General features: G+C 40.8%; 1 protein-coding gene across 1 annotated transcript in view; it reads left to right on the top strand.

Moving 5' to 3' along the window:
- Positions 1-15,586, top strand: part of cachd1 (cache domain containing 1) — a 164,230-nt gene that overhangs the window by 143,716 nt on the left and 4,928 nt on the right. Inside the window, exons 16-25 of the mRNA XM_072574054.1 lie at positions 858-968; positions 2,789-2,911; positions 3,302-3,401; positions 4,948-5,064; positions 6,796-6,956; positions 7,796-7,882; positions 8,112-8,228; positions 8,927-9,078; positions 12,833-12,994; positions 13,594-13,671. Of these exons, the coding sequence (XP_072430155.1) occupies positions 858-968; positions 2,789-2,911; positions 3,302-3,401; positions 4,948-5,064; positions 6,796-6,956; positions 7,796-7,882; positions 8,112-8,228; positions 8,927-9,078; positions 12,833-12,994; positions 13,594-13,671 (1,208 nt within the window). The remainder of the gene's footprint in view (positions 1-857; positions 969-2,788; positions 2,912-3,301; positions 3,402-4,947; positions 5,065-6,795; positions 6,957-7,795; positions 7,883-8,111; positions 8,229-8,926; positions 9,079-12,832; positions 12,995-13,593; positions 13,672-15,586) is intronic.

Consider the following 15,586-nt stretch of genomic DNA (forward strand, 5'->3'; position numbering starts at 1 on the left):
TGACAAGTGTTCACTAGCACGCTGAAAAGCTTTCAGACATTTCCACAACTTTTCATTATGCTAGTGAATTGGTGCATGAGTGAATAGGTGGAATGTAGATGTTCCCACCTCAGGTGACTCTCTGTGTGGAGTTTGCACGTTCTCCCCGTGTCTGCGTGGGTTTCCTCCGGGTGCTCCGGTTTCCTCCCACAGTCCAAAGATGTGCAGGTCAGGTGAATTGGCCATGCTAAATTGCCTGTAGTGTTAGGTAAGGGGTAAATGTAGGGGTATGGGTGGGTTGCGCTTCGGCGGGTCAGTGTGGACTTGTTGGGCCGAAGGGCCTGTTTCCACACTGTAATCTAATCTAATCTAATCTAAAGGTATAAATGGGCAGGGTTGGGTGAGGAGAGTGATAAAGAGTTAGGGTCAGATTGCATCTGGGTAGGTTGGTGAATAGTAATCTGAAACTGGGAACTAACTTTTTTGCTCAGAAGCACCTGAGGCTAGTTATAGTGCCCCTCAGTTGATCTTGTTAATATGTTGATAGTCAAACCAATCGTACTATGAATAAAGTGTGTGGATGTGGTACTCCAGGTCTTTGTTGCTTATCTCAGTCACATTTGTTTTGGCACAGAGTTTGGACTGAGACAATTTAGCCCTCTGCAGGGGAAGAAATGCAGGAAAAGAAAATGGTAATGTAGTGGCTATCATTTACTTCCCAGGGAGCAGTATTAGTGGATGGCTTGAGGCTGGATAGTGGAAATTACATACTAAGAGAAAATGTAGCCCTATTTTTAATTTTAAAAAATGATTTCCAAGTATAAAATATTGTACTGAGTAGGTTTTTTTAGCTTGTGCAATCATACTGTTATTTCTAGGTATCTCCATGCAATGGCTAACCCAGCTCTGATTACCTTTACTGGCCCATACCTTGATGTTGGAGGAGCTGGTTATGTGGTGACTCTCAGCCACACTATTCATTCTTCCAGGTAAACTTGAGATTTTAAATATCCATCATGGCACTAATACCATACAATCTGTTAGATGAGCAGTGTCTTTGTAAAGATAAATAATAAACCTTTTTTTTTGTTTAAACAAAACCAGTTGAAGTAGACCATTGAACTCAACAAAATAAAATCTTCCAGAAGCTTTATTTTAAAACATAATTTTCAGGAAAGTGATATACGTTTATTTTCTCCATAAAACTAATCCAATGAGTGAGAACCAAGTTCTGATGTCATCAAATGGTCCATTTATTGTTTTTTTTACATTTAACTTGGATATTGCAATACCATTAGTCTTTTGCTGTGAGCAAAGTATTTCTTATTGCATGTAGATTTCCAAATAATTACTTAAGAATGGTTTGTATTGAATCTGACAGAAATTTGAGCTAAATGGAAATTAAATGTGGCAAAAATAGCCAAGATGCGCCTTTGTTTGGCGGTTGTTGGTAAAGTGTTGGAAAAGGTTATAAGAGATAAGACTTATAAACATCTGAAAGAATAATTTTATTAGGGATAGTTAGCACGGTTTTGTGAAGGGTAGGTTGTGCCTCACAAACCTTGAGTTCTTTGAGAAGGTGACCAAACAGGGAGATGAGTAAACCGGTTGATGTGGTGTATATGGATTTCAGCAAGGCGTTCGATAAGGTTCCCCACAGTAGGTTCTTGTACAAAATGCGGAGGAATGGGATTGTGGGAGATAGAGCAGTTTGGATCAGTAATTGGCTTGCTGAAAGAAGACAGAGGGTGGTGGTTGATGGGAAATGTTCATCCTGGAGTTCAGTTGCCAGTGGTGTACCGCAAGGGTCGGTGTTGGGTCCACTGCTGTTCGTCATTTTTATAAACGACCTGGATGAGGGCATAGAAGGGTGGGTTAGTAAATTTGCAGACGACACTAAGGTTGGTGGAGTCGTGGATAGTGACAAAGGATGTTGTAAGTTACAGAGAGACATAGATAAGCTGCAGAGCTGGGCTGAGGGGTGGCAAATGGAGTTTAATGCGGACAAGTGTGAGGTGATTCACTTTGGTCAGAGTAACCGGAATGCAAAGTACTGGGCTAATGGTAAGATTCTTGGTAGTGTAGATGAGCAGAGAGATCTCGGTGTCCAGGTACACAGATTCTTGAAAGTTGCCACCCAGGTTGACAGAGTTGTTAAGAAGGCATACAGTGTTTTAGCTTTCATTAATAGAGGGATCGAGTTCCAGAACCATGAGGTTATGCTACAGCTGTACAAAACTCTGGTGCAGTGCACTTGGCGTACTGTGTACAGTTCTGGTCACTGCATTATAAGAAGGATGTGGAAGCTTTGGAAAGGGTGCAGAGGAGATTTACTAGGATGTTGCCTGGTATGGAGGGAAGGTCTTACGAGGAAAGGCTGAGGGACTTGAGGCTGTTTTCATTAGAGAGAAGAAGGTTGAGAGGTGACTTAATAGAGACATATAAGATAATCAGAGGGTTAGATGGGGTGAACAGGGAGAGCCTTTTTCCAAGTATGGTGACGGCAAGCACGAGGGGGCATAGCTTTAAATTGAGGGGTGATAGATATAGGACAGATATCAGAGGTAGTTTCTTTACTCAGAGTAGTAAGGGTATGGGATGCTTTGCCTGCAGCGGTAGTAGATTCGCCAACTTTAAGTACATTAAAGTCGTCATTGGACAATCATATGGGCGTACATGGAATAGTGTAGGTTAGATGGGCTTCAGATTGGTATGACAGGTCGGCACAACATCGAGGGCTGAAGGGCCTATACTGTGCTGCTATGTTCTTAAATCTGTCAAAGTATTAATACTGTTTTCTTCTCCAAAGATCGCTCTCAGCACCAGGACATGCTGTAGCAGTGATGGGTGTTGACTTTACTCTACGATACTTCTATAAGGTTCTTTTGGATTTGTTACCCATCTGCAATCAAGATGGAGGCAACAAAATCAGGTAGCTCAGGTGTTCCGCAATTTAATAAGGCAGACTTCCATTTAAAAATTTACTTACAATAGTTACTTGTAAGTGATCTTTATTTGGCATTGACAAATACATTTTTTGACAAAGGCATTTTTGTTGTTAGAATGTGCCATTTAGCTCCCCAGGCATGTATTTTTAACTTCCAGTTCAATGGTAGATGCTGTATTTTGCCTTTTCAGACTGGCAAATGCTTTGTTCATGTTTCACTTCAATGTAACTTTTTAAAATGAAAATTGACTAGGTCTCTGCTTTTTTTAATGGTTCAGGACTTGCAAAAAGAAAAGCCTTTTAGATTTAAATGTTACCAATTCAATTGTTTTAAATGATGGAAGCTCTCCTGTACATTTGGCTTTTATTCATTAGGTGCTTTATCATGGAGGATAAAGGTTACCTCTTGGCACATCCAACACTGATCGACCCCAAAGGCCATGCTCCAGTGGAGCAACAACATATCACCCACAAGGTAGTAAAATACTATAGTCTGTGTTTAGTTTTTGAGCAATTAATTTTTAATACAGTGCAACATCCTATCAATTGCCAGTGAACCTAGTCAGAACTTGGTCTCCTTAGAGGTTGGCTGACTTAGGCTCAATGTTGTTCTAGTAATCTTTTAGGTGACACTGTTTTTGTCTTGTTTAAAAAGAAACCAGTCAGTACTATTATTAAACTGTAAATCATTTATGGAGAAGAGAGAAATGAGATTTGTTTGGTATCGTTTTATCTTTAGAATAATATGGTTGGAGGTAGAATTTTGGAATTGATTGGATTCTGTGCTGTAGGCTTGAAAATCCAATCCCACAATTAGCCGGCTGTAGTTTTTTTGGTCATTGTTGTTGATTGATCTAGACTGGCTAATAGATGGTCCCAGAGTGGCCTACTGTTTGGGCGGCACGGTGGCTCAGTGGTTAGCACTGCAGGCTCACGGCGCCAGGGACCCAGGTTTGAGTCCCACCTCAGGCACCTGTCTGCGTGGAGTTCGCACATTCTCCCCGTGTCTGTCTGGGTTTCCTCCGGGTTCCTCCCAGAGTCCAAAGATGTGCAGGTCAGGTGAATTGGCCATGCTAAATTGCCTATAGTGCTAGGTGTGTTAGTCAGGGGTAGGTGTGGGGTTGGGAATGGGTCTGGGTGGGTTACTCATCGGAGGGTTGGTGTGGACTTGTTGCGCCGAAGGGCCTGTTTCAATACTGTAGGGAATCTAATCTAATCTAATGTTCACTGGGGCTTGACGTTTTTTTGCAGTGACAACAAAAACACCATGACTCAATTCTCTAATTCACTGTTATCTGCTACAATAGCCTGTAACCAATGTGACTAATGTGAGTTACAACAATGACTAATTGCACGTCCGAATAGAACATTTGAAAAATGAGTAATAAACAGAGTGGTTGACCCTGTGGCGTTGGTGCTTATTTACATGCAGTCTGCTTGAAAACTTTTGTTTGTTTGTTGATAAAACGATAAGACTAGAAGTAGAGCGTGCAAGTGTTTTGCTTCTAAAGCAAAGATTTCCTCGACCACATTTTGATGGTAAATTTAATAAATCTACACACTAAGCACATCTATCTGTTGTATGTCATCAACACCACAATGAAATTAGTTCATGTGCCTCCATGGTCACATTTACTTTATTTTGAATAACCGATCCAGCTGATACAGTGGTCCTAATTGGACAAATGGTGAAAACCATACCAATGTAATGTAATAAGCTATGTGGTTTTAAGCAGCTCAGTTCCAGGAATATCCCTGTGGATAACTGGAGACAATCACTTGAAAAGCCAGTGGTTTGGTTTAGGTTCTTAACATTACAATGAATTACTGCACCTTTTCAAGCAAACAATGCTTGGTAATTCCTTGTGAGTGACAGACCCTTGAAGAGGGTGAGATGCACTGGGTTGTGATTCCAACAAGTAGCTTTTTCCTTGCTGTTAGAAATATGAATTTGTAGTCATCTCTGTACAACTTTATGACAAAGTCCAAGCTAATTGTTTTTCCATTATTTTTCACGTCAGGAACCTCTTGTGGCTAATGACATTCTAAACCATCCAAATTTTGTGAAGAAAAATCTTTGCAACAGTTTCAGTGATAGGACTGTGCAACGATTCTATAAGTTCAACACCAGCATTGTAGTAAGTCACCTTTTAAACTCTGCTCCAATTGGTCGTATTTCTAGCAATCATTTTCTTTAGACAGATTTAACCACTTGATTGCTATCATAAGTCATACAGCACAGAACTGCAATTTTATAAAAGTTGTTAAAATTTATTAAATTGAAGTTATTTACTGACTTTTTGTTCCTGAAAACACTCATTGTGCAATGCAGCTAGTGTTTTCTCTCTTAATTAAAGGGATGTTTTGAATCCTTCTCTTCCCTTTCACTTCCACTGTTCATTTCATCTCCTAAAACTTCATAGAACTGTACCTGAATTAACTATTCTCATCTCATTCCTAAGCCACAGTAATGGATGATGGAGCAAAAGAAACCTACTCATCTGACGTACAGTCATGCCAATTAGATCAGAAACTCAGATTTGTGGGCAATGAAGTCTAGAAATGTCAGCCAGAAACTGAATTGTACCGTGTAAGTGCATCCTGCAGCGGTAAGATTGCAAAGCAGTGGGATTTCCACCCCTCACTTGGGAGAAAGTCCTGCCCTCAGGAGCTGCTGGGAAGATTGTTGAGCTGCTCGATCACTCCTGGTAGTGTGAAAGCTCAGTTGTAGGCTCAGCCAAATTTTTGTTTTCTCCTGTAGGCCTTATTTGTATTACAGCTTAATACAGTGCAGAAGGTGGCTGTTCAGTCCATTCAGTCTGCATTAATTCTTTCAAAAAGCAATCCAGTTTGTGTCTCTACCCCGTTCTTGCCCACATTCTGCACTGTTCCACTTGCTATTTTGATAGCTATTATTGAACCTAAATTCAACACCCTGTCATGCAGGCTGTGCATTGCAAATCCTACCCACTGATTGGGTGGAATGTGCCTTTTTTTTAAGTTTGATGCTTTCTTTACCTTTTTTGTTAACCATGGATGTGTGTTTGACGCCTACACCTCCTTGGAATTTTTCTTTCTCAGAGTTAGTGTGCATTCTGAAGTAGGCGAAAGTGACGACTGCAGATGCTGGAGATAGAGTCGGATTAGAGTGGTGCTGGAAAAGCACAGCAGGTCAGGCAGCATCCAAGGAGCAGGAAAATCGACGTTTCAGGCAAAAACCCTTCATCAGGAATCTTGATGAAGGGCTTTTGCCCGAAACGTCGATTTTCCTGCTCCTTGGATGCTGCTTGACCTGCTGTGCTTTTCCAGCAACACTCTAATCTTGTCTAGTCTCCAGTATCTGCAGTACCCACTTCTGCCTAATTGCTTTTAACCTTACTGCGAATCCTCTTGCAAGGATGCCTACCTTGAAGAAATTCTCCTCCCCATGACGGGCTTTTGCCCGAAACATCGATTTTGCTGCTCCTTGGATGCTGCCTGACCTGCTATGCTTTTCCAGCACCACTCAAATCTTGACTCTGCATTCTGAAATAGCTCCTTTAAAAGTCTGTCACTGCTTCTCTATTGACCTACCCTTGAACTTAATGTGCCAGTCTGCTTTAGCTAGCTCTGCTTATGTGGTTTCACAGTTGCCATTATCTATGTTTAAAGTACGAAGCTTTGTGACTCAGTCTTCTCCTCAAACTCGACATATGATTCAGTCGTATTGTAATCAACGCTGTAATCATTATTGTGTTGTTAATTAATCCAATTGTTATTGCACAACACCACATTAATGATGCTCAAATTTCTATTGTGCTATTGGAAGAATTTAATTGACTCTTGTAAGCTTTTGGTATCTTCATGTTGTTCTGTACTACTTTTAATAGGGTGATTTGACCAACCTTGTCCATGGTAGCCATTGTTCAAAGTACCGATTAACCAGGATTCCTGGCACCAATGCATTTCTTGGAATTGTTAACGAAACATGTGATGCACTTGCTTTCTGTGCCTGTAGCATGGTGGACAGACTTTGCCTGAACTGTCACAGGTCAGTGATGTGCTAGTGATAGAAGGCAGCAGTTTGGATACAGAGTACAACATTGCACAAACCATAGCAGTTTATAAATTATAATTTGTGTTCAATAAGTCCTATTACACAAATCTATGTGAGCCTATTGTTTTCAGCTATGACACATGCTGGCAACAAATGCATACTTTTAAGAGTTCCATGAACATCCACAGTAGAGCTGGTGTCTGCTCTCAGATATCCACTGGATTGATGGAAATAAGAATAATTGGGTCTTGGGGAATTTCTACAATCACAACTCAAAATTACTTTTGGGCATTGGTAGACTGGAGGCGCACCTAATTTCTGCTCTCTAGATGCTTTCATGTGCTCAATGACATGGAAACCTGCTGGATTGCAGCTCCACTCTGTGCAAATTGTGGCTCAAATGTAATTGCATTACAGTTCTACTCTGCTTGCTTACTAGACTCTGATTTATTGGGCTTTCCTAATTTGAATGCATAAAATCTCATCTGCTTATAGACTGCCCTCTTTAATAAATGAATTGTACTCCGTGAACTCCTAAGAGGAATAATGAATATTATACCATTTAAAGCCTCTAAGAAGATTAGAGTGCTCCAATACATCGAGTCTCATAACTATAGAAATAGTACCCATCAACTGAGATCTCTCTCTAAATTGGCCATTTGATCAGGATGTGAAGCAGGCCTTTTTAATGGTGGAAAGCAAGGAGAGGTGCATTGTCAATTGATCTTTCAATAATATGTCTGTTCAAAAATAAAAATTGAGAACCTGAGAATTTTGTTCTTTTGCAATGTACTTTTATTTGCAGTTAATAACTGTTGTCTTGTTTTGTCCAGGATGGAACAGAATGAGTGTGAGTGCCCATGTGAATGCCCCCTGGAGGTGAATGAATGTACTGGCAACTTGACCAATGCAGAAAGCAGGCAAGACATATCCCAATTTTTCTTTGTGTAATTGGTTTGGTAATATACTTGAGTCACAGGATGGGCTACCAACATACCAGGCAGCTACTGAGATTTGAGAATAAATCCTTAGCAAGAAATCAATGCTTTGAGAGATTGGAGAAATACGATATGCTGAGTAATTTTTCTGAATTAAATATGTCAGCACATGCTCCAATGTAAGTAATGTATTTTTTTAAAATTAAAATAGAAATCCTAGTTGTGAAGTGCATCAGGAGCCACTGACCCTCGCTGCCTTTGACCCCAGTCTACAGGAAAGCCTCCCTCAGTGCATTAACACCAGATGCAGCCAAAGGACATCGAGCGGGTAATGTTACAATGTCTGAATCCCTGAGCCTAGAGATATGTGAGACAATCATTTTTCTCTTTTTAACAAAAGGTGTTAGAAAATGGATTTGTTGTCTTATGCTTGACCACCAGATAATTTGAAATCCAGGAATAATTTTCCAAGTAAATAGAATTATAGGGAATCACGATTTTTTAAATTAACTTCGTCTTTTGGTGAAGGTTTTCTTGTTTTAAATAGAGTCTCATTTTGGATAAGTTACTGAACCTTGTGAAAGCAAAAAATAGCGCCAGTAGCAATTGATGGAATGTTAATCTATATTGTTCCTACAAAAGTAAGAGCAACTGCTAATGTCGATGCTATAAAATAACCAAGTTGCTGTTGCGCTTCATTAAGACATTAACTGTCCTCAGGCAGAAATACAGTTGAGCAATGCTGCCACTACATCCAGATTGAGTTAATGCAATCCTGGGCTATGAAATGGGGAGAAATTAGCATGGTTTCATTCTTCTGCTGGTCCCATGGGAACTTTTGTGGAAGATGCATTGACATTGGAGGAGAACAAAATTAGCTCAACTATGATATTCCCACCATCAAACTGCTTAGAAGTACTCACCTATGTCAAGCTCACTCAAGTAAGATATCAGGGCAGTTTAATGTTTTTGAACTCATTATTCAGGAAGAATTAATAAAGACTGATCTCTTTCTTTGTATTTCAGAGATTGTTTTGGGGTTTTAGATTGTGAATGGTGTATGGTGGATAGTGATGGAAAAACTCATTTGGCTGAACCATACTGTGCTTCCCAGAAAGAATGCTTTGGAGGTATTGTGGGAGCCAAGAGTCCATATATAGATGACCTGCCTGCTCTGGGTAAGCGTAACCCAATGAAATGTAAGGATGGTGAACTGGTGTAAAAAAACAGAACACAATTACTCACTTATTTTGTGAATTGTATGCCATCTCTGAAGTATCCAGTTAAATCTGTAGGAATTCATTCTACGCCAATATGAATATATTTTAAAAAGTGCAGCAGGCCAGGCAGCATCCAAGGAGCAGGAGAATTGACGTTTCGGGCATAAGCCCTTCAGGAATGAGGCTGGTGTGCCAAGCGGGCTGAGATAAAAGGTTGGGGGGGTGGGTGGGGGAGTTTGGGGGAGGGGCGCTGGGAACACGATAGGTGGAAGGAGGTGAGGGTGATCGGCCGGAAGGGGAGGTGGCGGAGAGATTGGGAAGAAGATTGCAGGTCAAGAGGGAGGAAAAGTGCTCATCTTCCACCTAGGAACCTTCCAACCACACGGGATGAATGTAGGTTTCTCCAGCTTCCTCATATCTCCTCCCCCCCCCCCCCCCCCCCCCCCCCCCCCCCCCCCCCCCCCACCTTTATCTCAGTCCTAACCCCCGGATTCAGCACCGCCCTCTTGACCTGCAATCTTCTTCCCGACCTCTCCGGCCTATCACCCTCACCACCTCTTCCACCTATCGTATTCCCAGCGCCCCTCCCCCCCACCTTTTATCTCAGCCCGCTTGGCACACCAGCCTCATTCCTGAAGAAGGGCTTATGCCCAAAACGTCGATTCGGATGCTGCCTGGCCTGCTGCGTTTTTCCAGCACCACACTTTTTAACTCTGGTCTCCAGCAACTGCAGTCCTCACTTTCTCCTATATTTTAAAAAGCATGTAACACTGAATGCTAACATTCAGATAATAATTGATGATTGCCTTTTTAAAGAATTAGACTGTCCATTGAAAGAACAAGCATTTCATTTATGGGAGAACAGTTATCCCAGTGTGACTTCCATGGGACAGGTCCCTGAACAAATTCCTGTAGTTTAAAACTCAAGTGTCACCGTTTAATCAGTTGAATCAAATTGCAATAGTGACTCCTTTTTGATTTTAATACACACATATGCTTCACACATTTGCGTGCAAAAATTCTTGATTTCAAATAAATAGGTAATTAAAATGTTAAATTAGTTAAACATGCCTTTTAAAACTTTTTTCACCTTTCTTAACATGAAAGTGATTTTCATATCCATTATTGTTTCTTTTCCTTAACTCACTTGTATGGCTACATTTTTTAAATCTCAGTTTGTTAGCTATTGTGTTCTCGAGGCTGAGTTCTAATTAATTGGCAAGCTGTTTCAGTCTGGAGTGTATCACAACCCAGTTGACATATGTACAACTTGTTAATCTTTGCTGAAGCCTTTGTTCTTCCCAGCAAGTAGAGCTGGTCCCTGGTACAACTGCTAGTCTCACAGGATTTAAATTTAATCTTATAATTCTGAAGACAGGTAATTGGCGGAGGTTGTTTCCTGTTAGGCACCCTACACAGGAAGATTAAGCTATTATTTCACATCCAAGTGGTGAAGTTGTTCAAAAGCTCCCAAGATTTATTGAAAGCAGAGCCATTCAAACCTTTGAACAAAATTACAGATCTATCGGGCACTATACAATGTCAACAACATCACCTGGATATGCAAACTCACCTGTCTGCACTGTGGCACTAGAATCTGCCTCCTCCAAACTTACACCCAAACCTGACTTGAATGGAATACCACAGTCAGCTGGTGTGCTGGAAAAGTACAGTCCTTCAATATCTTCCAAGCAGGAGCAAACATAAATCCACTTAGCCCATCTGACTAAAGTGTGGTGGAATTTCTTTTAGAATCCCTACCGTGTGGAAACAGACTCTTCAGCCCAACAAGTCCACACCGACTCCAAAGAGTAGCCCACTCAAACCCATGCCCCATTATTCTATATTTACCCCTAACCTACAAATCCCTGAACACTATGGGCAATTTAGCATGGCCAATTCACCTAGCCTGCACATCTTTGGATTGTGGGAGGAAACCGGAGCACCCAGGGGAAACCCACGCAGACACAGAGAGAATGTGAAAATTCCACACAGGCAGTTGCCTGAGGGTGGAATCAATCCCGGGTCCCTGGCGCTGTGAGGCAGCAGTGCTAACCACTGAGCCGCTGTGCTGCCCTGGTGTGTATAACCTCGTTGGGATCTTGTGATCCTCCTGGTCATACTTAGTAGATTATTCCATTTTATATGGTGGATATGCACTTTGCCACCCAACCAATTTGGACATTCTAGCATGTAGCTCTGCCCTATAAAATCTCTCGCTTCCTGTGCCTGACTCATGGAAGGAAAGAAATGATAAATTTGATGATCACTCCTGCCCACTGCCGTCAGCTAGCCTGAATATTGCATGTCAAGAGAAAGCTCAAAAGCTTAAACATTGATCTAGCAATAAGCACAGCAACAAATTACCATTTTCTACAATTAATCTCCAGGACAGGCTGTAGTCTAGCTTATAATGTTTGCATGCTAGTGACCAGGTACACGGTACCTTGCTTTATTATGTTTAATATGCAACAAATGAACTGTTCTTTTTATTTAAGCTTGTTTAACATTGGTGATTTCAATTTCCTTTGTTATTCTTTGTCCTTAATAGCAATTGTTCCACAATCACCAGCCCAAGCTCCTGTGTTACAGTTAAAATGAGCTGCATTTTCCCTTCCCATCAGGGCAAGGATGAGTGTGGGTGCACTTTGAAAACAGCGTCTCAGAGGCCTCCAGTGTCAGCTTTCCAACACTTTCCTGACATGTTTTAAAGGGAGGATGGGGTTGGAGGGAGCTGACAACCCTTGAGCAGGCTAATTGAAGAGGTTGTTGAGGGCTGGGGAGGGATGTAATCAACTTGTCAGAGGTAAGAAATGGAAAAGTGACCAGTCTGTGACACCTTACTGCACAGCAGTCAGGCAATCCTAACCCTAACTCTGTCAGAGGAGCTGTCATTAATTGCAATTGCTGATTTTAAAATCTTGAAATAAAAATGTAGTCAAATTGAGACACTCCCATAGTGACACAAAGCTCTCATTTTTTTCAGTAGAGTGAAATAAGTACAACTTGAGTTGGCTTTGAGGCTTTGGTCCTGTGCTTCCCTTACTGCTCCATTCCTCAAGGCAATAGCAAGCAAAGAGATGGCTGCCATTTTCCATTGAAACTCCTGCTTCAGGAAAGCTCCTGTCTCCATAGAGCACTCAGCACCTCCACCTTGGCATTGAACGTGCCTCTGGCTCAGTTAACGCCGTTGCATTTTTGAGTCAAATTCCACCATTGATACTGATTCGGTGTGAGTTGTGATTTGGAAATGATCTGAAAACATCTGGCTCCTGAGCCTAATTTAAAATCATAGCCCCATGAACCTGAACAGCAATTATCAAATCTTATTGGCAGCCAAGGGAAACAGTACTGTTGACATCTGCCAGTCAGGGCTCAGCTCAGTATTCCTCCAGCCACAGTGAAAGCTTGGAAGCCTGACTGCATTCTTCAGGTTGTAGTTCTCCAAGTCCATCTCCATCCCTTTTTGGTAATCTGGACAAAGCATTAATGTTCTGGGATGTTGCTTCTCCTTGGATGTCCTGAGCATTGTTTCACCTTCATGGAACAAAAGGTGACATTTGCTCTGCGGAAATGGACTATCATGAACTGAACCAGTTCTGGATTCAAGCTCAGTAGCGTGTTATTTCGAAGCGGCTATGTGAATGTATGCTTTTATTACTGATATTGAGTCGAATAATTTGTTCATAAGTTATCACTTTTCTGATTATAGGAGATGAGGTCATAGCACTGAATATGATCAAAAGTGCCCCAGTTGGACCTGTGGCTGGTGGGATCATGGGGTGCATCATGGTCCTTGTTCTGGCTGTGTATGCTTACCGACACCAGATCCATCGGAGAAGCCACCAGCACATGTCCCCTCTCGCTGCACAAGGTAAGGACAATAACTGACCCTTCCAGGATTTTGAAGAAAACACGTTTACGATAAGATGCAGGAAGTAGCAACCTCTAGAGAATATAGCTTGACAAATGTAAACTTCAGTTAGGAATGTTTGATATAATGGATGAAATGATTTTTGCTAGAAAAGGAGGAGCAGGCTTTTTTCTTAGCTTGTGCAACTCAGTACAGTGTTCCATCCATCATCGTTAAGGAATGTTGGAATTCAGTTCCCTGATAGTAATAGAACTACCTGGTAAGCCATTGAATCATCTGGAGCAAGAAATTTATGAGCTGACTATTAGCAAGGTCAGGACAATGGGAAAGCAGCTCTGTCAGTTAGTGTAGCAATAAGATTGCCTGTTTATTCGCTTGAACTAATTCCATGAATTCTTCCATTTCATTGTTTGTGTTATGCTATCTCTAATGTCCTTTAGATTTAGCACAGCTCCCAGAATGCATTTAATGTGGCAAAACAATTTGCTCACTGAAAGAAGTCCTCCTTGTAAATAGAAGTAAAATATCAATAGGAAAATGTTGCATGAAAATATACTCAAATATAGTAATTTTCATCTGAAATCTCTTTCTTAAAATAGAGATGTCTGTGCGAATGTCCAACCTGGAAAATGATCGAGACGAGAGGGATGAAGACAGTCATGAAGACCGAGGCATCAGTAAGTGTTAATAACTGTGAGGATAAAGAGAAAATTTTGATTTCTTAAAATCTTTTATTTTCAGTGAAAATGCCTCAGTCACAGATCATAGTAGTTCTGAATTCCCTTTGAAAGGACATCAAGAGCAAGTTTCCTTTTCCCTTTATTAGATCAGATTGAATTTTCAACATGATGAGGGTGTTGCTTTCAGTCGATAGGGAGAAGCTGTAAAAGGATCAAGAATAAGGGGCACAGATTTAAAATGATTTGCAAAAGAAGCAAATGTGATGTGTGAAAAAAATATTTTCACGAGTGGTTAGGGTGAGGAATGCAGTGCCTTGAAGTGTGGTGGAGGGAGAATCAATTGAGGCATTCAAAAGGACATTGCTTCTATCCAAATAATCATCTAATGTGCAAGGGTATGGGGAAAAGCCAGGAAAAGGGCTGTAAGTCATGATGCTCATTTGAGACTGAGTGCCGATACAGAGGACTGAATGGTCTCCTGCACCACAATCTTTGTGATTGTGTTGTGCAGAAGATGGGGAAAAAAAAATTCAGTCACAAAATGAAAGAGCACTGCTCAGTGCTTCTGAAGACTATCCTACCCATTTGGATACTGAATCTAAAGAGCAGACAGATCCAAGGTTGTGTGCCTAATCAGAGCTGGTTTAGTTTTATTCAGCCGAGATTTTAAGAGAAAGCCATGGCAACCATGAGGGGGGAGCCAATCACTCTGGGGCCTGTGCCTGATAGGAACAAACATCTGTTTGGGTTTTCCATGATAAAATAGTTTAGGTACAGTCACAAAGAGAAATTAAGTACTCTTGCATGGAACTGAGCAGACTCAGTTCTGGCTAGTGATATATTATCCGCTGTGCTAATGGTAGTGTTGGTGCAATTGAGCTCTATTTCTAGTTAGATAGCAGCTGGAAACTCTGTCCTGATTGGCCCAGGTTTACAATAATAATAGTGAATCACAGCTATCACTGCTCACCTATATTAAGTAGTAAATCAGCCTGCAACATCCAGCCCCTATATGGGTGCAGTTAAATCCAGAAATCAGGCATTTGCTGTCCGATTTACCCTCCTGCCCCAAAAATTTCGCTCTGCTGGTATCTTGCTGAGGGACACAGCATTCACGTACACAAACCTACCAGAAAACGTTTGGAATTTTTTGTTCAATTGTAATGAAGTTTTAATACTGCTTTAATTCTTGCTACCAAGCAATTTTTCTGACGCAGAAAATTTGCTTTTAAAAATACAGAATCTTGTTCCTGTTTTTAATTTTTAACATATGTAAAATTAATTTTATTAATTTTTCTTTCAATCTCATCTCTTTTGCTTAATTCTATCTTTCCTCTCTTGTTGTTTCACGTTTTGGCACAATTTTGCATTGTATTAAATATTCTAGCTTACATTTCCTGGTTTAGACTCTGCATATTTTTCAGTCTTATTGGATGGAGAGACATACATTTGTCTCTATGACTATGTCCACATAGATGCTTGATCTCATGTAGATGTCACTGCTTTAAAGTAATCTCTAATAGTTGCCACACAGGGGGCTCACTATTTGCTGTGACTCTGTTGGACAGTGAGCATCACTTGTGTCACTGACAGTGAAATTTGGGCCAATATTTATGTTTTGATTTCTCAAAATCAGTGCTACTTAAACTAAAGCCCCAGATAAATGACTTTAAAACAGCCATCTTTTAAAGCCAATAAAAGATTTTTAAGCCAATAAACCAATAATTACTGAAATACAGAACCTATATAGTTCTGAGGAAGGGTCACGCGACCTGAAACGTTAACTCTAATCTCTTTCCACAGATGCTGCCAGAGCTGCTGAGCTTTTCCAGCAATTTCTATTTTTATTTATGACTTGCAGAATCCAGAGTTCTTTCAATCTTTATCTATATAGTACTTCCTCCCATTTTTG

Source organism: Chiloscyllium punctatum, chromosome 7 (assembly GCF_047496795.1).
Source record: "Chiloscyllium punctatum isolate Juve2018m chromosome 7, sChiPun1.3, whole genome shotgun sequence".
In the NCBI taxonomy this organism is placed as follows: domain Eukaryota; kingdom Metazoa; phylum Chordata; class Chondrichthyes; order Orectolobiformes; family Hemiscylliidae; genus Chiloscyllium; species Chiloscyllium punctatum.